Source organism: Aristolochia californica, unplaced genomic scaffold (assembly GCF_029961685.1).
Source record: "Aristolochia californica isolate CCGP_79_NKW_82.1479 unplaced genomic scaffold, dmAriCali1.0.hap1 SCAF_15, whole genome shotgun sequence".
NCBI lineage: Eukaryota > Viridiplantae > Streptophyta > Magnoliopsida > Piperales > Aristolochiaceae > Aristolochia > Aristolochia californica.
In genome coordinates this window covers 7120902-7147900 of record NW_027181826.1, presented here as the reverse complement: position 1 = coordinate 7147900, position 26999 = coordinate 7120902, and the positions used below count along the sequence as shown (strand labels likewise).

The following is a 26999-nucleotide window of genomic DNA, read 5'->3' as shown; positions in this document are numbered from 1 at the left end:
TGTATGGCAAAAATTAAAAAATATAATAAATATAAGTAAAAAAAATCTATTCATGCACTACAAATGAACACAACAGTTTTGTTATCCATCTTTGGGAAATTCCACTAGTTCAACGCCTAATAGCTTGAAATTTTATTAGAAAGAGATTTCAAATTGATTCTAACATGTTTTAAACATGGATATGCATGCATGATACATGTTGAAGATGCAAATGACCTAATGATCCAAATATTTCAAGGAGTAGAACAAATTAAATTCTCAAGTTAACATGAGGTGGGATATTTTCCTGAGCCACACAAGCAGATTTTTGCCCATTTACAAAAAGAGAACCTAACAATCATTAATAATTGTGAAGTTATTGACCAATTAATGGTGCGTAACGGCTATAATGTTTGTAAGAAATGACTTATTGTTTGGGAGTCAACACTCAGTTCAACATCCCTCCCCCCCTTCCCCCTTCTTCTTTTATCGATGATCGCAAAATCAAATATATAAAAACTAAAAGAGTTTACAATCCTTGAAATATTAATTACTTTTTGGAATTATCTCTCTCTGCATTTATGCATTTCCATTTTAGATGTTCAATTTTTTTTCAAATCCAAACTTCAGTTTTCACTCTCCATTTATTCTCGTAAACAAAAAGATAAGGCAAATAGTGCACAAAAAATGAAAATTTTAGAGTTTATGTATGCAAAAAACTTAAAACAATAATAAATGTAAGTAAAGAAAATTTATTCACGCACTACAAATGAAGACAAAATTTTTGTTATCCATGTTTTGGAAATTACTTTAGTAAAACCCCTAATAGGTTGGAATTTTATAAGAAAGAGATTTCTAATAGATCATCACATGTTCTAAATATGGATATGCATGCATGAAACATGTTGAAGATGCAAAATGACCTAATTATAAAAAAAAATTCAAGGAGTAGAACAAATTAAATTCTCAAGTTAACGTGCAGTGGGATATTTACCTGAGCTAAACAAGGAGAGTTTTGCCCATTTACAAAAGGCTGATCTAAAAATCATATATCATTGTAAAGTTATTGATCGATTAATGATGTGTAACGTCCATAATTTTTGTAAGAAATTAATTATGGTTTGGGCGTCAACACTTAGTTAAAAATCCCTCGCCCCCCTTCTTCGATGATTGCAAAACCTAATATATAAAAATTCAAAGAATTTAGAATCCCTAAAAATTACAGACTTCTTGGAATTATCTCTCTCTGCAGTTGTGCATTTCTGCTATAGATGTTCATTTTTTTTTTTCAAATCCAAACTTGAGTTTTCACTCTTCCATTTTTCTCGTAAACTAAAAGATAAGGCAAATAGATCAGAACAAAATGAAATTTTTTGAATTTATATATGAAATTTTTTTAAAACAACAACAAATGTAAGTTATGAAAATATTTTCACGCACTACAAATGAACACTAAAGTTTTGCTATCCATTTTTTGGAAAAACCACTAGTACAACCCCTAATAGCTTGGAATTTTATAAGAAAGAGATTTCTAATTGATCCTAACATGTTCTAAATATGGATATGCATGCATGAAACATATTGAAGATGCAAATGACTTGATCCAAAATTTTCAAGGAGTAGAACAAATTAAATTCTCAAGTTAACGTGCGGTGGGAAATTTATCCGAGTCAAACAAGCAAATTTTTGCCCATTTATAAAAATTTGACCAAAAAATCATAGATCATTGTAAAGTTATTAATCGATTAATAATGTGTAATGGCTATAATTTTTGTAAGAAATGAATTATGGTTTGGGAGTTAACACTCAGTTAAAAATCCCTCGCCCCCCCCCCTTTTTCGATGATTGCAAAATCTAATATATAGAAACTAAAAGAGTTTACAATCTGTTATGCCCAATTTCGGATCTGCCACCATGCGGATTCTTCAGCGTTGGTTGGAAGGGATACGGGAAGGAAGAAGATGGAAGCTCGTAGGTCACAGGGGACCATTTGTACCTGTAAGGGTACATGGCGAGGGGCAGCGGAGATGAAAAAGATGGAGTGAGCTTGTGAAGGGAAGCTCGCCCTGGATCTCTGCTAGAAGGGAGAATCCTACCTTGCTATGCTAACCACTAATTGGATTAATGCTTTCCTTCTCATTCATCTTATGCCCTTATATAGGGAATTAGTGAAAACATGCCAAAGGCCATAAGTTCTACAAATTACAAATAAACCCCTAATGTTCAACAAATTACAATTAAACCCCTAATGAATAGAAATTGCAAATAAACCCCTAATGATGAATAGAAATTGCAAATAAACCCCTAATGAGTCCATAACACAATCCTTAAAAATTAATTACTTTTTGGAAATATCTCTCTCTGCATTTGTGCATTTCCATTTTAGATGTTCAATTTTTTTTCAAATCCAAACTTGAGTTTTCACTCTACCTTTATTCTTGTAAACAAAAAGATACGGCAAAAGGATCACAACAAAATGAAAATTTTAGAGTTTATGTATGGAAAAAAATTTAAAAAATAATAAATGTAAGTAAAGAAAATTTATTCACGCATAACAAAAGTGTTGTTATCCATGTTTGGGAAATTCCACTAGTACAACCCCTAATAGCTAGGAATTTTATAAGAAAGAGATTTCTAATTGATCCTAACATTTTTTAAATATAGATATGCTTGCATGAACACATGTTGAAGATGCAAATGATCTAATGATCCAAAAATTTTAAGGAGTAGAACAAATTAAATTCTCTAGTTAACGTGCGGTTGGATATTTAACCGAGCCAAACAAGCCACTTTTTGCCCATTTACAAAATGCTGACCATACAATCATAGATCATTGTAATGTTATTGATTGATTAATGATGTGAAATGGCTATAATTTTTGTAAGAAATGACTTATGGTTTGGGAGTCTATACTCAGTTAAAAATCCATCACCCCCCCCCGCTTTTTCCGATGTTTGCAAATCCTAATATTTAAAAACTAAAAAAGGTTACAATCCCTAAAAATTACAGATACTTTTTGGAATTATCTATCTCTGCATTGGTGCATTTCCATTTTAGATGTTCAATTTTTTTTCAAATTCAAACTTGAGTTTTCACTCTCCCTTTTTTCTCGTAAACAAAAAGATAAGGAAAATTCATCACAAAAAAATGAAAATTTTAGAGTTTACATATGCAAAAAAATGAAAACAAAAATAGATGTAAGTAAAGAAAATTATTTCACGCACTACAAATGAACACCAAATTTCGTTATCCTTGTATGGGAAATTCCACAAGCACAACCGCTAATAGCTTGGAATTTTATAAGAAAGAGATTTCTAATTGATCCTAATGATGGGAACAAAGGTTGGTTTTACTCTGTGCCATTGTGGGACCCACCATGGTTGCACGAGCTGGTGGGACCCACCATGAGTATGTGGGCTGGTTTTACTCTGTTACTATGTGGACCCACCATCGTTGCACGAGTTGGTGGGACACACCATGAGAACGTGGGATGCCAAGAAGTGTCCTCATAAGAAGGAGTTAGAATTTTAGTTATATTAGATCTCTAGTAGATTGTGTTGTCTTTTTAGAATATGCTTATCTTAAAAAATTAGAGTTTGAGTTATGTTAGATTTCTAGTTTACATTGAGTTATCTTATCATGATAGGTTTATCTTTATGAGTTAGAGTTTGAATGTAATTAGGACTCTACTACGTCCTCCACTATAAATAGAGGACCTGGTACAAAGATTAAAGAAAGTTTTTGGATGATTATTGATAATGTGAGTTATTCACTTTTCCAAACTTATCAAGGTTTTCTTGTGGCGTTCAAAACCGACTTATCTAACGAATTTTCCATCCCCGTTTGTGGAGTCTTCACCATACCAAGGTTCTTGCTTTGCTAACCAATGGGTCACGGTTTCCATCAAACTTGAAAGATGTTGGGGATGATTTCAAAATTTGGTATCGGGTTTTGTCACAGGCTGACATGGTTCTTATATTATTCACTTTTCCTAAACTTATCAAGGTTTCCTTGTGGCATTCAAAACCGACTTATCAAAAGGATTTTCCATCCCCGTTTGTGGTGTCGTCACCATACCAAGGTTCTTGCTTTGCTAAACAACAGGTCGCGATTTTCATAAAACTTCAAAGATTTTGGGACAATTTCCAGATTTGGTATCGGGTTTCGTCACGGGTTGACGTGGTTCGTATGGGTTGGTATCAGAGCTTTGGGTCATCAGGTTTGCCTATCCTTTTTTATTTATTTATATTCCTTCTCAAAGTCACGCGTTTTTATGTTTGGGTTTAAAATTCAGCCAAAAAAAAATAAAAAAAAATGAACGACATGTCGTTGCTGAGAAGAAGAAGAATAAAAAAAATCTCGCTCGACTGCTTCTCTGTTTGTGCCATCATCGAAGGAGGACTGTTCGGCGCCGTTGCCGAAGAAGAAGAAAAAAGAGAGAGAGAGAAGACGCTGCTCTTGAGGCTCGCGAAAGAGAAGGAGGAGTTTAGTTGCTTCTATGTTCGTGTCGTTGCCGAAGGAGGACTGTTCGTGCCTTTGCCAAAAAAGGAGGACTGTTCGGCGGCCATTGCCGAAGAAGAAGAAAAAAAATTGCGCCAACAAAGATGATGGCCATTGAGCACTCCGGATTATCACCGAGCTCTTAGCTGGTTCTTCCAAGCCATTCTGACGTTCCTTTATCCTCAGAAAACCACTGGGTTGCCGTTTTTAGTCTCTGTGCCGTAAGGAAGACAAAGACTGTCTCCCGCTCTGTTGGGTGCCGTGAGGAAAATTATGACCGCCTCCCGGCCTGTTCAGTGCCGTGAGGAAGACGACGATTGCTCAAGGATCGTTCTCTCGCCAGATAAGTATCTGAATTACAAAACTACGGATTTTATTGCAGTGGATTTTTTTTCTGCACTGTTCGGGATCGTTAGAAGGTTGAAGACAACCCCGATTAAATTTTTCCTAAATTTTTCCTAAGTTAGGAAAATTTTTGTTAGCGATGGGTCACGCCTCTTCAACGCAGCGAGCTAAGTCTTGCATCAGACTGGGACGAGTGAACCAAGCCCGATCTTGCTTCTGTTCCTTACCGAGTCAACCCAGGCCAACTCGGACTGGGTCAACTCGGTGAGTCAACTCTGGTGAAAGTGAAAAAAATAGAAGAGTATACCCAGGCCTCCTTGGACCGGATTAACTCCGATCAAAGTGAAAAAAAGAGAGTATACCCAGGCCTTCTTGGACCAGATTAACTCGGGTCAAAGAGAAAAAAGAGTGCTAGAACCATTCTCTTTTGTGTATCATTCTAACCTTGCTTGCGATTTTAATCATGTCGCAAGATCGAGAGATTCCATCATCCGGTGTTCCGAATCTGAAAATACAAGCAATAATGGGGGAGATGAGATGGATGATGAGGGCAGAGTTAGAAGATATACATGGGAGGTTGGACAGGGCAGAAGAGGGAACATGATGTGAACCATATCAATTCGTGACAAAACCCGATACCAAATCTAGAAATCGTCTCCAAGATCTTTCAAGTTTGATGAAACCGCAACCAGTTGCTTAGCAAAGCAAGAACCAAACGGGGATGGAAAATCCGTTGGATAATTCTATTTTGAACGCCACAAGGAAACCTTGATAAGTTCGGAAAAGTGTTTAACTCACACAATATCAATAATCATCAAAAACTTTTTAATTTATGTCCCAGGTCCTCTATTTATAGTGGAGGACGTGGTAGAGTCTTACATTCAAATTCTAACTCTTAAAGATAAACCTAACATGATAAGATAACTCAATGTAAACTAGAATTCTAACATAACTCAAACTCTATCTCTCTAAAATAAGCATATCATGAAAAGATAACACAATCTACTAGAGATCTAATATAAATTTTTTTTTGACTCATGAGGACTCTTCTTGGCAACCCACGTTCTCATGGTGGGTCCCACTAGCTCATGCAACCATGGTGGGTCCCACATTGTAATAGAGTAAATCCAGCCCACGTCCTCATGGTGGGTCCCACCAGCTTGTGCAACCATGGTGTTATGGACTCCATAGCATCACGAGTTATCCACAGGCATAGGAATTAAATTATGTCAATTTACTTTTAATGTAATTTCATTTGGTTTGGTTTGGTTTACTTTGGGTTGTTTTATGTAATGTGGCGTGAACCACGGGTCACTTTTGTAATTCCGTCCTCAACCCTATTTAGGGGGATGTCAAGGGAAGGAGAAATCAAGTATTGAGAAAATTAGAGTAAACAGGTCAGATTCTCCCTCAGAAGTCTAGGTCGGATTCTCCCTCTGAGGTCCAAGTCGAGCTTCCTTCAAGCTCCATCATTCTATTCGATTTCCATCATTCCACGTTCCAGAAACAAGAATCCTCTTCCAGCATCAAGAACAACCATGGAGGGAAGAGAGGAAAGAAGGGTGACTCGATCCATGGCTAGGGAAGAACCTAACATCTTGGTATCAGACAGGTCCACCCTTGGGGATTCCTCTTCCCCTGAGGAATTGAGGCAATTAGTTGAAGATAATCAGCAGAGGACAGACCTTCAGGCACAATCCCTGGAAGAAGTGCGTCAGACAACCTCTGACCTGCGTGAGGCCATAAAATCCATGGATGCTGCCATCCAGGCTCTCCTCCGGTGACAAGATGACAAAGGTACACGAGCACAACCACCGGCAGCCTACTCTCCACCGGCCGACCACCATCAATTCCACCCACCACGTCCCCCACAACCACCAATGTGTCATCACAATCCCCATCTGGGGCCTGCCGCTCTAGGACCAAATACGGTTCCCAGGTATTTAAAACTTGACTTTCCTACATATGATGGGTCTAAGGACCCCTTGATTTGGTTAGCCAAGTGTGATCAATTCTTTTATCATAAAAAAAACACATGCGGATGAGAAATTTTATTTGGCCGCCTACCACATACTCGATGAAGCGCTTCTATGGTACCACCAATTCCGAAATGACCAATTGGTTCAGGATTGGGCAACCTTTAGGCAGTCTTGCATGATGAGGTTTGGTCCTCCAACTAGTAGCAATCCAATGGGCGAATTAATCAATTACAAGCAAACTGGATCATTAGAGGTGTACCAAAAGACCTTCCAGGAAAGGTTAGCCCGAGCAAACCAGTTTGTCAGTCACACCCAGTATGTTCATATTTTTACTGCGGGTTTGACAGAAGCTTTGAGACTAGAAGTTGAATTACATAGCCCTACAGATTTGGACCACGCTATGAATTTAGCTAGGTCAATTGAGCACAAGCAACATGTTCTAAAGGAGTCACCGGTCAGAAAACCAGCTTGGCTAGGAAGACCCAATGCCACTGCACCAAACCCTTATTATGGACCTCCACGTTCTGGACCCAGTGCAGCCCCACACCCAGACAGCTCTAACTCGGCTCCACCTGCTCCTTACTTCAAAAAACAGAACAGACAGGAAATGGATCAGAGAAAGGCCAAGGGCCTTTTTTTTAACTGTGATAAACAATATGTATATGGTCACAATTGCAAAAAATTATTCAGTATATGTCTGTGGGAGGATGGTGATGACATACTACCAGAGGAGGAGATTGTGGAGACACACCAAGAGGGTCCAGAGATTTCCCTTCATGCCATGACTGGTCTACACAGTCCTAGTACCATGCAGGTTAAAGCCCAGTTACATCATCTACAGTTACTGGCTTTAGTTGACTCGGATAGTACACATAATTTCATCAGTCAGCCGGCGGCAGAACAACTTGGGTTAGTAGTCCAACAACAGACTGGCCTTTCTGTATCAGTAGCCAATGGGGCTAAAATTACTAGTGTGGGCATATCTCCAGCCACACACTTCGATACTGAGGGACACGCATTTATTGTAGATTTCCTAGTGATTCCACTTTCAGGATTCGATTTGGTACTGGGAATTAAATGGCTAGAATTGTTGGGGCCAATACTATGGGATTTTAAAGCTCTAACCATGTCCTTTCCAGAGGACCACCGTCAGATTATATTGCATGGCACCCAAGCACCAGTGCCCTGTGCACTACAGATTGTTCAGGTCTAGACCATGATCAACTGTAAGTTATCTCAATTACTTACAGACTTTGAGGATATCTTTCAGGACCCTACTGCTCTACTGCCAATTAGGCACTGTGATCACCGTATCTGTTTGAAAACGGGCACTGAGCCTATAGTGGTGCATCCTTATCGTTACCCCCACTTATAGACGGATGAGATTGAAAGGCAGTGCCAGATGATGCTAGCATAGGGTATTATTCAGCCCAACAGATCTCCTTTTTCATCACCGGTATTACTGGTCCGCAAGCATGATAAGTCATGGAAGTTTTATGTGGATTACAGGAAACTCAATGCGCAAACCATTAAAGATAAATTTCCCATCCCAGTGGTGGACGAGTTGCTAGATGAGCTACATGGAGCTACTATTTTTACCAAACTCAATTTGAAATCTGGCTATCATCAAATCCGAGTTCACCCATTAGATGTGGAGAAAACAGCGTTTCACACGCATCACGGCCATTTCGAGTTCCTCGTAATGCCATTTGGTCTCTCAATTCCACCTTCCGGGCCCTCATGAATGAGGTATTTTCCTCTCTCTTGAGGAAATACGTTTTGGTATTTTTTCGACGATATTTTGGTCTATAGCAACAATTGGGAAGAGCATCTTCAGCACCTTCACCAGGTATTTTATCTTATCCGCTCACATCATTTGGTTTTAAATCAGTCCAAATGTTCTATGGGAACTTTAGAAGTGGCATACTTGGGCCACGTTATTTCAACAATTGGGGTGAAAGTACACCAGAGTAAGATACAGGCTGTCACAGATTGGCCTCCTCCCACATCCATTATAGCCTTAAGGGGATTTTTGGGCCTAGCTGGGTATTACAGAAAATTTATTCGCAGCTAAGGCTAGTTTGCAGCTCCGCTCAACAACCTACTCAAGAAAAAAGCCTTTACCTGGTCAGAGACAGTGGCTCATTCCTTTCAGCAGTTGAAAGAGGCCTTATCATCCGCCCAAGTTTTGTAGCTACCTGACTTTGATGAGTCATTTGTTGTGGAATGTGATGCTTCGGGGGGGCGGTATTGGTGTAGTGTTACACCAACAGGGACACCCGACTCCTTATTTTAGCCGCCAACTTGGCCAGCACCACCACAAGTTAGCAGCTTATGAGAGGGAATTGATCGGATTAGTGAAAGCTATACAGCATTGGCGGCCTTATCTTTGGGGGTGCCCATTTCTGATTTGCACCGATCATTGCAGACTCAAGTATCTGCTTGAGCAGCGCCTCACTACCTCACCGCAGTAGAATTGGTTAAGTAAACTTATGGGGTTTGACTTTACTGTAGAGTATAAACTGGGAGTTTGAATGTAGGGGCTGATGCTTTATCTCGCCGGGACATTCTAGAGCCGCAATTACATGCCATAAGTCAGCCCAGAGCTCTCTTGTTGGATTCTATACAGGAAGAGGCACAACAGTACCCAAAAATTATAGCTTTATCTCATGAGATCCAGCAGGGGACAACGGCCACCCATTGGACGGTTCAGGACAATCTAGTCCTCTACAAAAATAGAATCTTCCTACACCACACGTCCCCACTGATTCACAGCATTTTAGCCTCCTTGCATGACAGTACACATGAGGGCTGACAAAAAACATATTTCCGGATCAGTTGAGAATTTTATTGGAGGGGCATGAAGTGAAAAATAGCTGATTATGTGGCGGCTTGTCAGATTTGTCAACGAAATAAAGCTGAATCATTAAGTCCAGCTGGGTTGCTCCAACCACTTCTGCTGCCATCACAGGTCTGGTCTGATATTTCTATGGACTTCATAGATAGACTTCCCTCTTCGTCAGGCAAATCCGTTATCTTTGTAGTGGTTGATCGTTTCTCAAAGTATGGGCACTTCATCCCTCTAGCGCATCCTTACACTGCAGCTTAGGTTGCTCAGCTCTTTATGGATAATATTGTCCGCTTACATGGGATGCCTAATTCCATTACCAGTGACAGGGATACCATCTTTACCAGTACATTTTGGAAAGAACTATTCAAGCTGCAGGGCACAACGTTAGTATTCTCTTCAGCCTACCATCCACAGACTGATGGTCAGACAGAGGTCGTCAATACAACAATTGAAATGTATCTTCGTTGTTTCATGGGAGACTCACCTAAAAGGTGGGTTAAGTGGCTTGCCTGGGCTAAATTCTATTACAACGCCTCCTACCACAATGCACTCGGCACAACCCCATTCAAGGTAGTATATGGGAGACACCCGCCCAACCTTTTATCATATGAACCGGGTGCCTCCAAGGTCGCCACTTTGGACCAAGCATTAGCCGAAAGAGACACCTTGCTCACTGAGGTGCATACTCATCTCCAGGAGGCACAACATACTATGAAGTTGTATTATGACAAGAAGCACCGGGAAGTCTTCTTTTCTCAAGGAGATTATGTATGGCTGCGTCTCCAACACTACAGGCAGTTGTCGCTGAAAGCCTCCAAACGCGACAAGCTCTCTTCGAAGTATTATGGTCCCTTTCAAGGTATGGACCTCATTGGTACAATTGCCTACCGCTTGCAGCTTCCGCCAGAGGCCAGGATTCACAATGTGTTTCATGTCTCCCAACTGAAGGCCTTCCAAGGTGTTTCTCCCTTGTTGTACACACCACTGCCCCCACTACATGAGGGACATGTCCTTTCTACTCCAGTACAGGTATTACTGGCTCACCGCATTCAGGGTGATTGGGAGATCCTAGTGCAATGGGCAGATGTTGATCCCAGTGACACAACATGGGAGCCATTAGCTGCGTTCTGCACCTTCTACCCCTACTTTGAGCTTGAGGACAAGCTCTTTCTCTAGGAAGGGGGGGGGGGGGGGGGGGGGGGGGGGGGTGATGTTATGGACTCGATAGCATCATCAGTTATCGACAAACATAGGAATTAAATTATGTCAATTTTCTTTTAATGTAATTTCATTTGGTTTGGTTTGGTTTACTTTGGGTTGGTTTAGATGTAATGTGGCGTGAACCACTTGACCTATGGGTCACTTTTGTAATTCCGTCCTCAAACCTATTTAGGGGGATGTCAAGGGAAGGAGAAATCAAGTGGGTCCCACAATATAGCAGAGTAAAACCAGCCTTTGTTCACATCATTTACTTCTCAGCAACGGCTAGCTCAGTCATTCGTTTTTCTTTTTTTTTCATAATTTTTTATGATTATTGATATTGTGAGTTATTTAATTTTCCGAACTTATCAAGATTTCCTTGTGGCGTTCAATACTGACTTATCAAACGGATTTTCCATACCCGTTTGTGGTGTCTTACCATACCAAGGTTCTTGCTTTGCTAAGCAATGGGTGTTATGGATTTGATAGCGAGTCGAATAACTCAGCGCCACGTTAAGTGAGTCTTTGGGTACAGTACCTTTAATTATATTTACGTCTTATGTTATTTCAGTTTAAATATGCCTCAGGGGCATTTTTTTGTAATTTTTGTCCTAAACTCTTGTTTGCATGAACTATTTGAAAGCAACGTATGGTAATGAATTGGAAGTCTAAAAGTTAACCTAAAATAGGATATGAGGTCTCCTTCTAGAGCTTAGGGTCGAAGTTCCCTTAAAACCCTTGTTATCCCCCATCATCCTCCACTTCTCACCATTAAACCATCCATCTTGATACCGTTCTACGCACTGGACAGCAGTAGAGTCCTCTAGTTTTGGGGCTGTTGTCAACCGTGGTGTTTTCACAGTAGAGCTCAGACGAAACGACTCCTCGGTGAGTAGCTACTGAGGTGGTCGGTGGGAGCATCCAACAACAAGGTAGAAGTGTGGTTGAGAAGGCTCCGAGAGTACGACAGTAGAGGAGTGCGATTGGGTTTTCCGCAGAATAGCAAGGATCTGTTTAGACACTGAGCCACCGGCGGTGTCGTGCTATCTGGCTACCGAGCACGACCTCGATGGAGTTTCTATTTACCGACGATGGCCAGGAGGCAGCCATCCTAGTCAGTCAAATGTTCGCAAGAAAGTCACAGAGACCATCACCGATAGGCTTACTGTCAGTTAAATAATCTCATTCATCAAGAAGATGAACAATAAGGCGTTGTCCCCACCTGCCATAGCGTGCGTGTTAGGTTCTTCCCTTGCCATGGATCGAGTCACCCTTCTTTCCGCTCTTCCCTCCATGGATGCTCTTGACACTGGAAGAGAATTCTTGTTTCTGGAACGTGGAATGATGGAAATCAAATAGAATGAAGGAGCTTTGAAGGAAGCTCAACCTGGACCTCAGAGGGAGAATCCGACCTAGACCTCTGAGGGAGAATCTGACCTGTTTAATCTAATTTTCTCAATAATTGCTTTCTCTTTCCCTTGACGTCCCCCTAAATAGGGTTGAGGACGGAATTACAAAGGTGACCCATAGGTCAAGTGGTTCACGCCACATTACAACTGAACCAATCCAAAGTAAACCAAACCAAACAAAGTAAACCAACCCAAATGAAATTACATGAAAAGTAAATTGACATAATTTAATTCCTATGCCTATGGATAACTCGTGATGCTATGGAGTCCATAACATCACCCCTCCTCGAGAAAGAGCTTGTCCTCAAGCTCGAAGTATGGGTAGAGGGTGCGAAATGCCGCTAATGGCTCCCATGTCGTGTCACTGGGGTCAGCATCTACCCATTGCACTAGGATCTCCCAATCACCCAGAATGCGGCGAGCCTGTAATACCTGTGCCGGAGTAGAAAGTACACGTCCCTCATGAAGTGGGGGCAGCGGTGTGTGCAGCAAAGGAGAATAACCTTGGAAGGCCTTCAGTTGTGAGACATGAAACACGTTGTGAATCCTGGCCTCTGGCAGAAGCTACAATCGGTAGGCCACTGTACCAATGCGGTCCATAATCTGAAAGAGACCATAATATTTCGGAGAGAGCTTGTGGCGTTTGGAGGCTGTTAGTGACAACTGCCTGTAGTTTTGAGATGCAACCAAACATAATCTCCTGGAGAAAAGAAGACTTCCCAGTGCTTCTTGTCATAATATATCTTCATAGAATGATGTGCCTCCAGGAGATGAGTTCGTACCTCATTGATGAAGGTGTCTCTTTCAGCTAATGCTTGGTCCAAAGTGGCGACTTTAGAGGCCCCTGGTTCATATGATAAAAGGCTGGGCGGTTCTCTACCATATACCACCTTGAATGATGTTGTGCCAAGTGCGCTGTGGTAGGAGGTGTTGTAACAGAATTCAGCCCAGGCGAGCCACTTAACCCACCTCTTAAGTGAGTCCTTCATGAAACAGCGAAGATACATTTCAATTGTTCTATTGATGACCTCTGTCTGACCATCAGTCTGCGGATGGTAGGCTGAAGAGAAGGCTAACGTTGTACCCTGCAGCTTGAAGAGTTCTTTCCAAAAGGTACTTATAAAGATTGCATCCCTGTCACTGGTAATGGAATTAGGCATCTCATGTAAGCGGACAATGTTATCCATAAAGAGCTGAGCGACTTGAGCTGCAGTGTAAGGATGCGCCAGAGGGATGAAGTGCCCATACTTTGAGAAATGATCCACCACTACAAAGATAACAGATTTGCCCGACGAAGAGGGAAGTCCATCTATGAAGTCCATAGATATATCAGACCAGACCTGTGACGGTAGCTGAAGTGGTTGGAGCAACCCCACTGGACTTAATGTTTCAGCTTTATTCCGTTGACAAGTCTGACAAGCCGCCACATGATCGGCTATACTGCGCTTCATGCCCCTCCAATAAAATTCCCTACTGATCCGGAAATATGCTTTTTGTCGGCCCTCATGTGTACTGTCATGGAAGGAGGCTAAAATGTTGTGAATCAGATGGGATGTGTGGTGTAGAAAAATTCTGTTTTTGTAGAGGACCAGATTGTCCTTAACCCTCCAATTGTTTGCCGCTGTCCCTTGCTGGATGTCATGACATAAAGCTATAATTTCTGGGTACTGTTGTGCCTCTTCCCTTATAGAATCCAACAAGAGAGCTCTGGGCTGACTGATGGCATGTAATTACGGCTCTAGAATATCCTGGTGAGATAATGCATCAACACCTACATTCAAACTCCTTGGTTTATACTCTACAGTAAAGTCAAACCCCATAACTTTACTTAACCAATGCTGCTGTGGTGAGGTAGTGAAGCGCTGCTCAAGCAGATACTTGAGGCTGAAATGATAAGTGCGAATAAAAAATGAACGTCCCCATAGATAAGGGCGCCAATGCTGTATAGCTTTCGCCAATCCGATCAATTCCCTATCATAAGCTGCTAACTTGTGGTGGTGTTGTCCAAGTTGGCGGCTAAAATAAGAAATCGGGTGGCCCTGTTGGTGTAAAACTGCACCAATACCGCCCCCCAAAGCATCACATTCCACTACAAAGGACTCATCAAAGTCAGGTAGCTGCAAAACTGGGGCGGATGATAAGGCCTCTTTCAACTGCTGAAAGGAATGAGCCACTGTCTCTGACCAGGTAAAGGCATTTTTCTTGAGGAGGTTGTTGAGCGGAGCTACAATCTAGCCATAGCTACGAATAAATTTTCTATAATACCCAGCTAGGCCCAAAAATCCCCTTAAGGCTATAATGGATGTAGGAGTAGGCCAATCTGTGACCGCTTGTATCTTACTCTAGTCTACTTTCACCCGCACTGCTGAAATAACGTGACCCAAGTATGCCACTTTTGACGTGCCCATAGAAAATTTGGACCGATTTAAAACCAAATGATGTGAACGGATAAGAGAAAATACCTGGTGAAGGTGCTGAAGATGCTCTTCCCAATTGTTGCTATAGACCAAATATCGTCAAAAAATACCAATATGTATTTTCTCATGAGGGATGAAAATACCTCATTCATGAGGGTCTGGAAGGTGGAAGGCGCATTTGAGAGACCAAATGGCATTACGAGGAACTCGAAATGGCCGTGATGCGTGTGGAACGCTGTTTTCTCCACATCTGATGGATGAACTCAGATTTGATGATAGCCATATTTCAAATCGAGTTTAGTGAAAATAGTAGCTCCATGTAGCTCGTCTAGCAACTCGTCCACCACTGGGATGGGAAATTTATCTTTAATAGTATGGGCATTGAGTTGCCGGTAATCCACACAAAACCTCCATGACTTATCATGCTTGCGGACCAGTAAGACCAGTGAGGAAAAAGGAGACCTGCTGGGCTGATTAATACCTTGTGCTAGCATCTTATGGCACTGCCTTTCAATCTCATCCTTCTGTAAGTGGGGGTAACGATATGGACGTACCACTACAGGCTTAGTACCCGTTTTCAAATGGATACGGTGATCACAGTTCCTAATTGGCGGTAAAGCACTAGGGTCCTGAAAGATATCCTCAAATTCTATAAATAAGTGAGATAACTTACAGTTGGCCGTGGACTGGACCTGGACAACCTGTAGTGCGCAGGGCACTGGTGCTTGTTTGCCATGCAATATAATCTGACGTTGGTCTTCTGTAAAAGACATGGTCAGAGCTTGGAAATCCCATAATATTGACCCCAACAATTGTAGCCATTTAATTCCTAGTACTAAATCGAATCCTGATAGTGGAATCACCAGAAAATCTTCAATAAATGCATGTCCCTCAATATCAAAGTGTGTGGCTGGAGATATGCCCACACTAGTAATTTTAGCCCCATTGGCTACAGATACAGAAAGACCAGTCTGTTGCTGGACTACTAACCCAAGCTGTTCTATCGCCGATTGACTGATGAAATTATGTGTACTGCCCAAGTCAACTAAAGCCAGTAACTGTAGATGATGTAACTGGGCTTTAACCTGCATTGTGCTTGAACTGCGTAAACCCATCATGGCATGAAGGGAAATCTCTGGACCCTATTGGTCTGTTTCCACAGTCTCCTCCTCAGGTAGTATGTCGTCTCCATCCTCCCACAGACATATACTGAATAATCATTTGCAGTGGTGTCCAATGACATATTGTTCATCACAGTTAAAACAGAGACCCTTGGCCTTTCTCTGATCCATTTCTTGTCTGGTGAGTTTTTTGAAGTGAGGAGCAGGTGGAGTCGAATTAGAGATGTTTGGGCGTGGGGCTACACTATCTCTAGACCGTGGAGGTCCATAGTAAGGGGTTGGCACTGAGGCATTGTGCCTTCCTGGCCAAGCTGGTTTTCTGACCAGTGACTCCTTTAGAACACGCTGCTTGTGCTCAATTGCCTTGGCTAAATTCATAGTGTGGTCCAAATCTGTAGGACCACGTAATTCAACTTTCAGTCTCAGAGCTTCTATCAAACCCGCAATAAAAATATGAACATACTGTGTGTGACTGACAAACTGGTTTGCTCGGGCTAACCTCTCTTGGAAGGTCTTTTGGTACACCTTTAGTGATCCAGTTTGTTTGTAATTGATTAATTCACCCAATGGATTGCTACTAGCTAGAGGACCAAATCTCATCATGCAAGACTGCCTAAAGGTTGCCCAATCCTGAACTAATTGGTCATTTCGGAATTGGTGGTACTATAGAAGCGCTTCATCGAGCATGTGGTAGGCGGCCAAATAAACTTTCTCATCCGTAGGTGTTTTTTGATGATAAAAGAACTGATCACACTTGGCTAACCAAATCAAAGGGTCCTTAGACCCATCTTACGTAGGAAAGTCAAGTTTTAAATACCTGGGAACAGTATTTGGTCCTTGAACGGCAGGCCTCAGATGGGGATGGTGTTGAAGCATTGGTGGTTGTGGGGGAGGTGGAGGGTGGAATTGATGGTGGTTGGCCGGTGGAGAGTAGGCAGCCGGTGGTTGTGCTCGTGTACCATTGTCCTCTTGTCGCCGAAGGAGAGCTTGGATGGCAGCATCCATTGATTTTATGGCTTCACGCAAGTCAGTGGTTGTCTGACTCACCTCTTCAACGGATTGAGCCTGAAGGTCTGTCCTCTACCTATTATCTTCCACTAATTGCCCTCAAATCGTCAGGGGAAGAGGAATCCCCAAGGGTGGACCTGTCTGATACCAAGATGTTAGGTTCTTTGCTTGCCATGGATCGAGTCACCCTTCTTTCCTCTCTTCCCTCCATGGATGACGCTGGAAGAGAATTCTTGTTTCTGGAACGTGGAATGATGGAAATCAAATAGAACAAAGGAGCTTTGAAGGAAGCTCAACTTGGACCTCAGAGGGAGAATCCGACCTGGACCTCTGAGGGAGAATCCGACCTGGACCTCTGAGGGAGAATCTAACCTGTTTAATCTAATTTTCTCAATACTTGCTTTCTCCTTCCCTTGACGTCCCTCTAAATAGGGTTGAGGACGGAATTACGAAGGTGACCCATAGGTCAAGTGGTTCATGCCACATTACAACTGAACCAACCCAAAGTAAACCAAACCAAACAAAGTAAACCAACCCAAATGAAATTACATGAAAAGTAAATTGAAATAATTTAATTGCTATGCCTATGGATAACTCGTGATGCTATGAAGTCCATAACAGTGCGCCATATCCATCCAGACCTGTGGGCCAGATCACTACAGATCTATGGGTCAGGCCAGTCCAGATCTATGGGCCCATGCCCTCATAGTCACTACCGCCATCCAGATCAGTCTGGATCTGTGGCTAGACTCATCAACATAGGGCGTCCCAGGAAGTCATGCCATCCTGGTTTTGCCTCAGCCCCTCTTGACGACTTCTCTCTTCGCCGAGTCACGTAGTCAATGGTCTGGGACCATAACAACTTGGTATCAGAGCGGGTGAACATGGGGGAGTCATCCAGCAATGATGAACTTATAGCAAAGCTCAGTGAGATGTTCAATGTGAGGCAAGAGGAATGTGAAAGGCGATTGGTTGCACTATTAAACAATCGAGTCTCTCAAGAGGTAAACCAACAGTTAGAAGCAGTGACTAATAGAATGTATGATTTATTTTCAGGAAGGAATCCACCCTCAAGGGAAGGGGTAGGAGGCCCTTCAAACAGACCGGGTGAACAGACTATCGGATGCACAAAATATCCAGTACACGGTGGAAGTTTCAGTCAAGGAGGAGGGGCGGTTCCAAGGTACACAAAATTCGACTTTCCTACTTTCAATGGGTCTGAAGACCCTCTCATATGGCTTTATAGATGTGAAAAAAAAATTCCAACCAAAGAACTGCTGAAATAGACAAGGTGGGGTTGGCCACCTTCCACATGCTCGATGAAGTGCAACTATGGCGCCATCAACTCGAAATGGAGAACCCAGGGCTAGATTGGGAAGAATTTAAGGAGTTGTGCACCATTCGGTTTGGACCACCTGCTCAGAGCAACCCATTAGGGGATTTAGTGTTGTTAAGACAAAAGGGAAGTGTGGAGCAATACCAAAAACAATTCCAAGAAAAATTGGCTCGGGCAAGTAAGGTTGTTAGGTTTGACCAACATGTTAGTCTATTTACTGTAGGTTTGACTGAGTCACTCCGTTTAGAAGTGGAACTCCTCGCCCCTCCTGACCTAGCAAGAGCCATGAATTTGGCCAGAGCATTGGAAGTAGAGCAAAAGATTCAAGCACGCAGGTCAAATTGGCAGGAGGGAAGGACTTATACACCTCCGGTGATAGGGCCACAAGCGCCACCACCCAAATCTACACCGAGACAGCCGGTGGCACCATCCCCTACAAACAGAAACCCCCCATATATCAGAAAATTAATAGGGATGGAAATGGCTGAAAGACGAGAAAAGAACCTTTGCTATAATTGTGACAAACCTTACCGAGCAGGACACCAATGTAAACATTTGTTTTGGTTGGAATTGGAAGAATGGGCCGAGGGAGAGGAACCACCAGTAGATACTCCAGAGGCGGCCGCACCAGAAATTTCCTTACATGCCATTATCGGACAGAAGTCGGCCAACACCATGAAAGTCAAAGCCAAGGTTAGTGACCACAAACTAGCGGGATTAGTGGATTCGGGCAGCACACATAACATCCTCAGCGTGACCACGAAAAACACCTCCGAATTGCGATCCTACGTCACCCCACTGCCACAGTTTCAGTCGCCAATGGTGAGAAAGTTTTGAGCGAAGTGGTCAGCCAGGAGGTACACTTTTCCATTGGTAACACTTCCTTTACCACTACATTTTTTGTCATCCTTCTCGCTGAAGTTGATATGGTGCTCAGGGTTAAGTCGCTGCAAACTTTAGGCCCCGTTTTATGGGACTTCTCGGCATTAACAATGAGCTTTATGTTGGAAGGCCAACCAATACTATTAAGGGGTAGTCATGCTACCGCCAATCCCCCAGCCCACCTCTTACCCTCCAGCCCAACAAGTTCCGGACTTGAGGCCCTATTTATCGAGATTGGGGAGAAGCTCTTTTTCCAGGGGAGAGTGATGTTATGGACTCGAAAGCGAGTCGAGTAACTCAGCGGCACGGTAAGTGAGTCTTTGGGTACTGTACCTTTAATTATATTTCTGTTTTATTTTATTTTGGTTTAAATATGCCTCAGGGGCATTTTTGTATTTTTTGCCCAAAACTCTTGTTGGTGTGAACTATTTGTAAGCAACGTATGGTAATGAATCAGAAGTCTAAAAATTAATCAAACTTGAAAGATCTTGGGGACGATTTCCTGATTATGTATTGGGTTTCGTCATCGGTTGACGTGATTCGTATCAATTGGTATCAGAGCTTTGGTTCATCAGGTTTGCCTATCCTTTTTTTGTTTATTTTTTCTCCCTTGTCAAAGTCGTCTGTGTTTAGGTTGCTTCTCTGTTCGTGCCATCGCAAAAGAAGGAGGACTGTTCGGCGCCGATGCCGAAGAAAAAAAAGGAGAGAGAAGATGCTGCTATTGAGGCTTGCAAAAGAGAAGGAGAAGAAGGAGTTTTTCTTCTTTGTTTGTGTCGTTACCGAAGGAGGACTGTTCGACATCATTGCCGAAGAAGAAAAAAAATTGTCTCCGACGAAGACGACGTACTGAGCCCCCCGGATTATCACCGAGCTCTCGGCTAGTTCTTCCGAACAAGCCTGACGTTCCTTTATCCTCATAAAACCACTGGGTTGCCATCTCTGGTCTTGGCTCCATGAGGAAGACGAATACGATCTCCCGCTCTGTTCGGTGCCATGAGTAAGATGAAGACCATCTCCCACTTTGTTCAGTGCCATGAGGAAAATGAACATTGTTGAAGGATCGTGCTCTTGACCAGATAAGTATTTGCATTACGAAACTACAAATTTTACTACAGCAGATTTTTTTTTGCATTGTTCGGTATCGGAAGAAGGTTGAAGACGATCCCGATTAAATTTTTTCCTAAGTTAACAACTTGGGAAGTATCAAGCTGAAAATTCTAGTGTTTCAAGGAAAAAGTGATCCTGAAGCATACCTCGAGTGGGAAAAGAAGATGGAGTTGGTTTTTGATTGTCACAACTACTCAGAATTAAAGAAGGTAAAAATTGTTGCAATTGAATTTACTGATTATGTTATTGTGTGGTGGGACCATTTGTGCATCAATAGGAGGCGGAATGGAGAATATCCTATATAAAATTTGGATGAGATGAAGAGAGTGATGAGACGACGATTTGTACCAAGTCATTTCTACCGAAATCTATACCTCAAGCTGCAAGGTCTCTATCAAGGTAACTGAAGCGTTGATGATAATTATAAAGAGATGGAGGTGGCTATGATTAGAGCCAATGTGGAGGAGGATCGAGAGGCGACCATGGCCAGATTTTTGAATGTTTTAAACCGAGAGATTGCTAACGCAATCGAGATACACCATTATGTGGAATTGGAGGATTTAGTGCATATCGCAATCAAATTTGAAGGGAAACTCAAGACGGATGGTACATGGCCAAGACCAGAGAATTCAAGTGCAACACTTTTGAGGTCAAACTACCCAACGAAAGAATAAAATCCGTCCACCTTCAAGGCCAAACATGAGCCCAAAATAGCCACCACTACCATGGATTATCAAAGGAAATCAGCCCCTATTTCAACTCATTCTAGTGAGATTAAATACTTCAAATGTCAGGGGAGAGGACACATAGCTAGCCAATTTCCAAACTAGCTAGTTATGGTGATCCGGGAAAATGGAGAAATGGATTCCGAAGACGAAGCTGATCTAGATGACATGCACCCATTGGAGGACGCCGACATAGGAGATGAGGAGTTCAGGGCAATAATGGTGAGATACTTGGACTAGTCGCACAACGAGCCTTAAACTTGCAAGATAAAGAAGAGGAAGCAGAAGTACCACAGGGGAATATCTTTCACACTCGCTGCAACGTGGAAGGCAAGGTATGTAGTGTTATTATCGATGGCGGTAGTTGCATTAATGTTGCTAGTACTTCCATGATTGAAAAGCTAGGGTTCACAACTCTTAAGCACCCTCCTCCATACAAGCTGTAATGGTTGAATGATAGTGGTGAACTAAGGGTTATGAAGTAGGTTGTTGTATCATTTAGAATCGATAATTATAATAATGAGGTATTGTGCAATGTTGTACCAATGCAAGTTGGACATCTCCTCTTAGGAAGACCGTGGCAATTTGACAGATGTGTGCAACATGATGGCTTCACCAACAAGTACTCATTCATGCACAATTAGCAGACAATCACTCTAGTTCCGATGACACCAAAGCAAGTATATGAGGATCAAGTGAGTTGCAACAATTGAGTAAGGTTGAACCTGGTGAGAATTTGAGGACAAATCCTTCTCAAGAGGGGGAATGATGTGAATAAAGGCTGGTTTTACTCTGTTCCATTGTGAGACCCACAATGGTTGCACGAGCTGGTGGGACCCACCATGAGGATGTGGGTTGGTTTTACTCTGTTACAATGTGTGACCCACTATGGTTAAATGAGCTGGTGGGACCCACCATAATAACGTGGGATGCTAAGAAGAGTCCTCATAAGAAGGAGTTAGAATTTTAGTTATATTAGATCTCTAGTAGATTGTGTTATCTTTTCAGGATATGCTTATCTTAAAGAGTTAGAGTTTGAGTTATGTTAGATTTCTAGTTTATATTGACTTATCTTATCATGATAGGTTTATCTTTAAGAGTTAGAGTTTCAATGTAATTAGGACTCTACTATGTCCTCCACTATAAATAGAGGACCTGGTACACAGATTACAGTAAGTTTTTGGATGATTATTGATATTGTGAGTTATTCACTTTTCTGAACTTATCAAGATTTCCTTATGGCATTCAAAACCGACTTATCAAACGGATTTTCCATCCACGCTTGTGGTGTCTTCACCATACCAAGGTTCTTGCTTTTCTAAGCAATGGGTCACGGTTTCCATCAAACTTGAAAGATCTAGGGGTCAATTTCCAGATTTGGTATCGGGTTTCATCACGGGTTGACGTGGTTCGTATCACCTAACATGTTTTAAATATGGATATGCATGCATGCAACATGTTGAAGATGCAAATGACCTAATGATCCATAAATTTTGAGAAGTAGAACAAATTAAATTCTCAAGTTAACGTGTGGTGGGATATTTAACAGAACCAAACAAGTAGATTTTTGCCTAATTACAAAAAGCTGATCTAACGATAATAGATCATTGCAAAGTTATTGATCTATTAATGATGCGTAACGACTATAATTTTTTAAGAAATGACTTATTGGTTTGGGAGTCAATAGTCAGATAAAAAACCCTCACCACACCTCCCCCCCCCCCCCCCCCCCTTTTTTCTAATAATTGTAAAATCTAATATATAAAAACTAAAATAGTTTACAATCCCTAAAAATTAATTACTTTTTGGAATTATCTCTCTCTACATTTGTGCATTTCCATTTTAGATGTTCAAGTTTTTTTCAAATCCAAACTTGAGTTTTCACTCTCCCTTTATTCTCATAAATAAATAAAGCAAATAGATCACAACAAAATGAAAATTTTAGAGTTTATGTATGCAAAAAATTTTAAACAATTTTAAATGTAAGTAAAGATAATTTATTCACGCACTACAAATCAACACAAAAGTTTTGTTATCCATGTTTGGGAAATTCCACTACTACATCTCCTAATAGCTGAGAATTTTATAAGAAAGAGATTTCTAATTGATCCTAACATGTTTTAAAAATGGATATGCATGCATGAAACATGTTGAAGATGCAAATGACCTAATGAACCAAAAATTTCAAGTAGAACAAATTAAATTCTTAAGTTAGCGTGCGGTGGGATTTACCCGAGCCAAACAAGCCACTTTTTGCCCATTTACAAAAAGCTGACCTAACAATCATAGATAATTGTAAAGTTATTGATCGATTAATGATGCATAACGACTATAATTTTTGTAAGAAATGACTTATGGTGTTATGAACCCAACAGCGGGCCGAGTCATGCAGACGTCGTGGCTGAGTCAGTTACTCAGTCAATTAGTTTACTTTTCAAGTTAAATGCCATGGAGGGGAAAAATTTTAATTATCTCTGGAACCTTGTGGTCATGGGTCCTATTTAAGGGACGACCTGGAATGAAATGGACAAGTCTACTTTCACCAAAAACATAGGATCGGTGTTCTCCTCAACGAACCCTAGGATCAGTGTTCTCCTCGATGAACCTAGGGTTTCAAGCTTCCCTTCGAGCTTGATTTGCTTCTCCTCCTTCTCCCCTACGAATCGCCTTGTGGAATCTAGGACCATAAAAAATTGGTATTAGAGCAGGATCACAATGAGAGATTCTTCGATCCTAGATGAAATGTGTGCCATAATCCATGATGATTTTGATTTAGTACGCACAAAAGTAATTTTACGTTCGGCTAGATACCTCCTCCGTCGACACTGTTGATGTTGTTTGCCATTGAGAAAAGCTTCCTAAGGGCATTATTTTTGTTGACAACGGTGCGGGGAGGACCTCCTGGATAAATATGAAAGTTGACATTGCCTCCACTTCTCACTCAACAGAGACATACCTCAACTCATCGACATCAATGCCAGGTGAGTCTTCGAATTCCTCTGTCCTGTGTGTACAAATTGGGAAATGGCACCCTCTATTTTGGGATACCGGTCAACAGCAGTATGACGGCAATTTTTGTTTCTGGCATTGTTATTTCTGGCAGTTTCTTCATTTTTTCAACGTGGCCCGACTCATTTTCTCTAATTTCCCCAAAGTCTCCAAATCCTCATTGTTTATGTCATGTGTATGGGGGTAGTGGCGGAGGTGATTATGGTGCCCCGCCTGGCACTGATGGTGGAGATCACGTTGGATAGGGTGGTGGTAGCTATCCTGGGGGGTACCTCTAGATATGGAGTGTGCCATTCAGGATCTTTTTGCTGATATACGTCCTCACATGAATCGCTACTCCTCCATTTTGAAAGTTCGTGCAGCACTGGTTGAGAGTGAGGAGCATGAGCATAATGTTGCAACTGAGAAGGCTATCATTGACATGCAAACAATAGACATTAGAATCAAGCCTCTAAACGGTGTGATACTCTATGGAGAGCCTGGTACTGGCAAAACTTTACTTGCAAAGTCAGTGGCCAATTCAACATCTACAACTGTCTGGCATGTTGTTGGTATTGAGTTGATTCAGAAACATCTAGGTGATGCCCTAAAATGGGTAAAGGAGATTTTCAGGGTGGCTGATGATCTTCCTCCGTCTATTGTAGTTATTGATGAAATAAATGCAGTGGGCACAAAGAGGTATGATGCCCATTCAGAATCTGAAGTTAGGTAAGTAAAGGAAGCCGCTGAGGTGGAGGGCAATGGTATAATTGATTATATTGATTTCATAACAGCAACAATGCCTCTGAATAAAGTGGAAAAAGAACACCACTTGTATACGGCTTTTGAAATTTTTGACAAGGACAAGAGTGAATCCAGAGAGGGACCTGCTGGGTTTGCAGCACAGGGGTTCTGCAGAGATCCACTCAGAGTTGGATTTGCTGTAACCTATAAGATAGATGTGGAAATGCTCAACGGGATTCAGACAAGTGTGGGGGTACTGGTTGGACATCGTGCCAATTGATATGGCAGGTACCACTAAAATGTTGAACTCTAAAAAATGGGGAAGACTTCCACTTGCTGCAGCAATGTCATTTGACGGTCTCAGAGAGGCTAGCCTTACTGCCAGGAGTCCAAAGGCAGCAGCAATAGTTGCTGCAAAGAAACGAGATGAGACATTGGACGAACATGGGCGGACAACAGTAATTAGGCATCAATGGAATCTTGTTTGGCTTCCAAGAATTGGAGTTGGGCTTCATTTTGAAACGGCCCCATCACTGGTAGGTCGAATGTATGAGGTTGCTGGCCAGTTCAATGACAGGCCTGGCAAGGCACCTAAGGTGGATACTCCTAGACGCGTTTTGGACCAAATCTCACAGAGGAAATTAAATTATTGGAGAGAAATCCTGTTGGGACACTGTATTCATGGGTATCTTGCAGCGATGGGGGGAGAAAGCTACAACAATAAAATAGACGCAGGTAGCGGTGTTGTTTTTCTCACCAACAAGGGGACAGAGGCTGCCTGGCCGGTGAGCATCATGCCTACTGACAAAAATGTGGTCTTCACCACAGCCAAGATAACCACTCTCTTGCAGTGGACTAATCTTATACTTCATACACTGCTCGCCAAGGCGAGGGAGTACGGGATTTCTGTGCTCAGAAGTTTTATTGAACATGGGAAGGTGAGGAATTATTCTGCTGTTGTTGAGAATAGAACCATTGTTATTACTGTTGGTGCCATTCTAGGACATCTTGAGACTGAGAGGATGATACAAATTAAAATTGTTGCTTCTGTTGCAGTCCGCATGGTGGTCTCCTTTCATCACTCCCCTCTGAATTTGGAACTTAATGACCAATGTGATCCGAACTGAATTCAAACAGCAGCGGTAGAGATCTCAAATAACAAGGACTTTATGTATGGGGAGGTGTTTGTTGTACTCTAGGACAGTGAGCAACAGCTTGTGAGGTCTGGATTTTTTAGAAGGAACAACTTATTGGATTCATGCAAAGCTGGGTTTTGTTCTACGGGAGACACATATGTGGAACCATGTGATGATGACCACGTAAAACTAGCTGTGAAGCTATCTAGGACCTTAAAATATGACTGTGTTAGTACAAATAGTAAAGGTACACTTTGCCAGGCTGTTGAGGCTGATACTGATATAGAAATTTTTGAGCCTCCAGGGTTACTTGTACACTTTGTTCGAGGTAGTTCACCAGAAAAACAGAGTGCAATGGAGACTGCTATAAAATTGCAGTGGGTGGGTCAATTCGATCAAGCTCAGGATGAAGTGGCAGAATGAGATTGGGAAATTTTTCTATCCAATGCTGCTGATCTTTTGATATTCGATGCATCTTCTCCACCTGCAGCTTGTAGGATGCAGAATCAGACCGTGGTCGCTCACGAACTTGTGAATTTTTCTGCTCATGGTACTGCGCTACATGAAGAGGGTGTAGATGATCCACAGAAAAGGCTAGCCACTCAGCACCATGCTTCTTCTAACATACATCACAGCTAGGAATCTGCCTTTCATCTTAAAGGGATTGGCGAGCAGACCAAAGCAGCTAATAGACAAAGCTTCCTTCCATGTACATCAAAGAACAATCATGAGGGTGACTTTTGAGTACTGCAACACTTTACTTCTACCGAAAAATTGGAAGGAACAATCAAGCATCCCTGTGGTAGATGCAACTCCTATGACAAGGCCGAGCAGCAGCAGAGCAGCTTGGAGGGCCCTAGTGTTCTACCACTTGCTGTCCAGCGCTTGTGGTCGGGAATAGCTGCCCAGCTCATCAATAGGGAAATTTCTGGGAACTTCATCTGTTATGGGAGTAATATTTAGGGGCCATGGTACAAGATAGATGACATCGTGTATCTGAACTGGATGGATGACAACCACCACATATGCTACTTGGGGAGATGTGGCGATGTTTGGCACACCTCCCAACCTTCGATCTTGAGGACAAACTTGATCTCCAGGGGGGTGTAATGTTATGAAACCAACAGCGGGCCGAGTCATGCAGACGTCGTGGCTGAATCAATTACCCTAGCTGAGACAGTTACTTAGTCAATTAGTTTACTTTTCAAGTTAAATGCCATGGAGGTACAAAATTGTAATTCTCTCTGGAACCTTGTGGTCATGGGTCCTATT

The 26999-nt window shown here is 42.0% G+C and overlaps 2 protein-coding genes across 2 annotated transcripts; both read left to right on the top strand.

Annotated features, from left to right (window-relative positions):
- The first annotated feature begins 10515 nt into the window (after positions 1-10515).
- On the top strand, positions 10516-10830 carry LOC137951165 (uncharacterized). The gene has a single exon (XM_068797756.1). The coding sequence runs from the start codon at positions 10516-10518 to the stop codon at positions 10828-10830; it is 315 nt and encodes a 104-aa protein (XP_068653857.1).
- A 10140-nt stretch (positions 10831-20970) lies between these two features.
- Positions 20971-24580, top strand: LOC137951164 (26S proteasome regulatory subunit 4 homolog A-like). Its single transcript, XM_068797755.1, has 2 exons — positions 20971-21081; positions 24167-24580. The coding sequence occupies exons 1-2, from the start codon at positions 20971-20973 to the stop codon at positions 24578-24580; spliced, it is 525 nt and encodes a 174-aa protein (XP_068653856.1).
- The last annotated feature ends 2419 nt before the right edge of the window (positions 24581-26999 follow it).

Bases quoted from the DNA above. Each gene is read 5' to 3' on its own strand.
- LOC137951165 (XM_068797756.1), top strand. From the start codon at position 10,516: ATGGACCTCATTGGTACAATTGCCTACCGCTTGCAGCTTCCGCCAGAG.
- LOC137951164 (XM_068797755.1), top strand. From the start codon at position 20,971: ATGGTGATCCGGGAAAATGGAGAAATGGATTCCGAAGACGAAGCTGAT. The intron at 21,082-24,166 runs GTGAGATACTTG...TGTGCCATTCAG, and splicing joins AGGAGTTCAGGGCAATAATG to GATCTTTTTGCTGATATACG.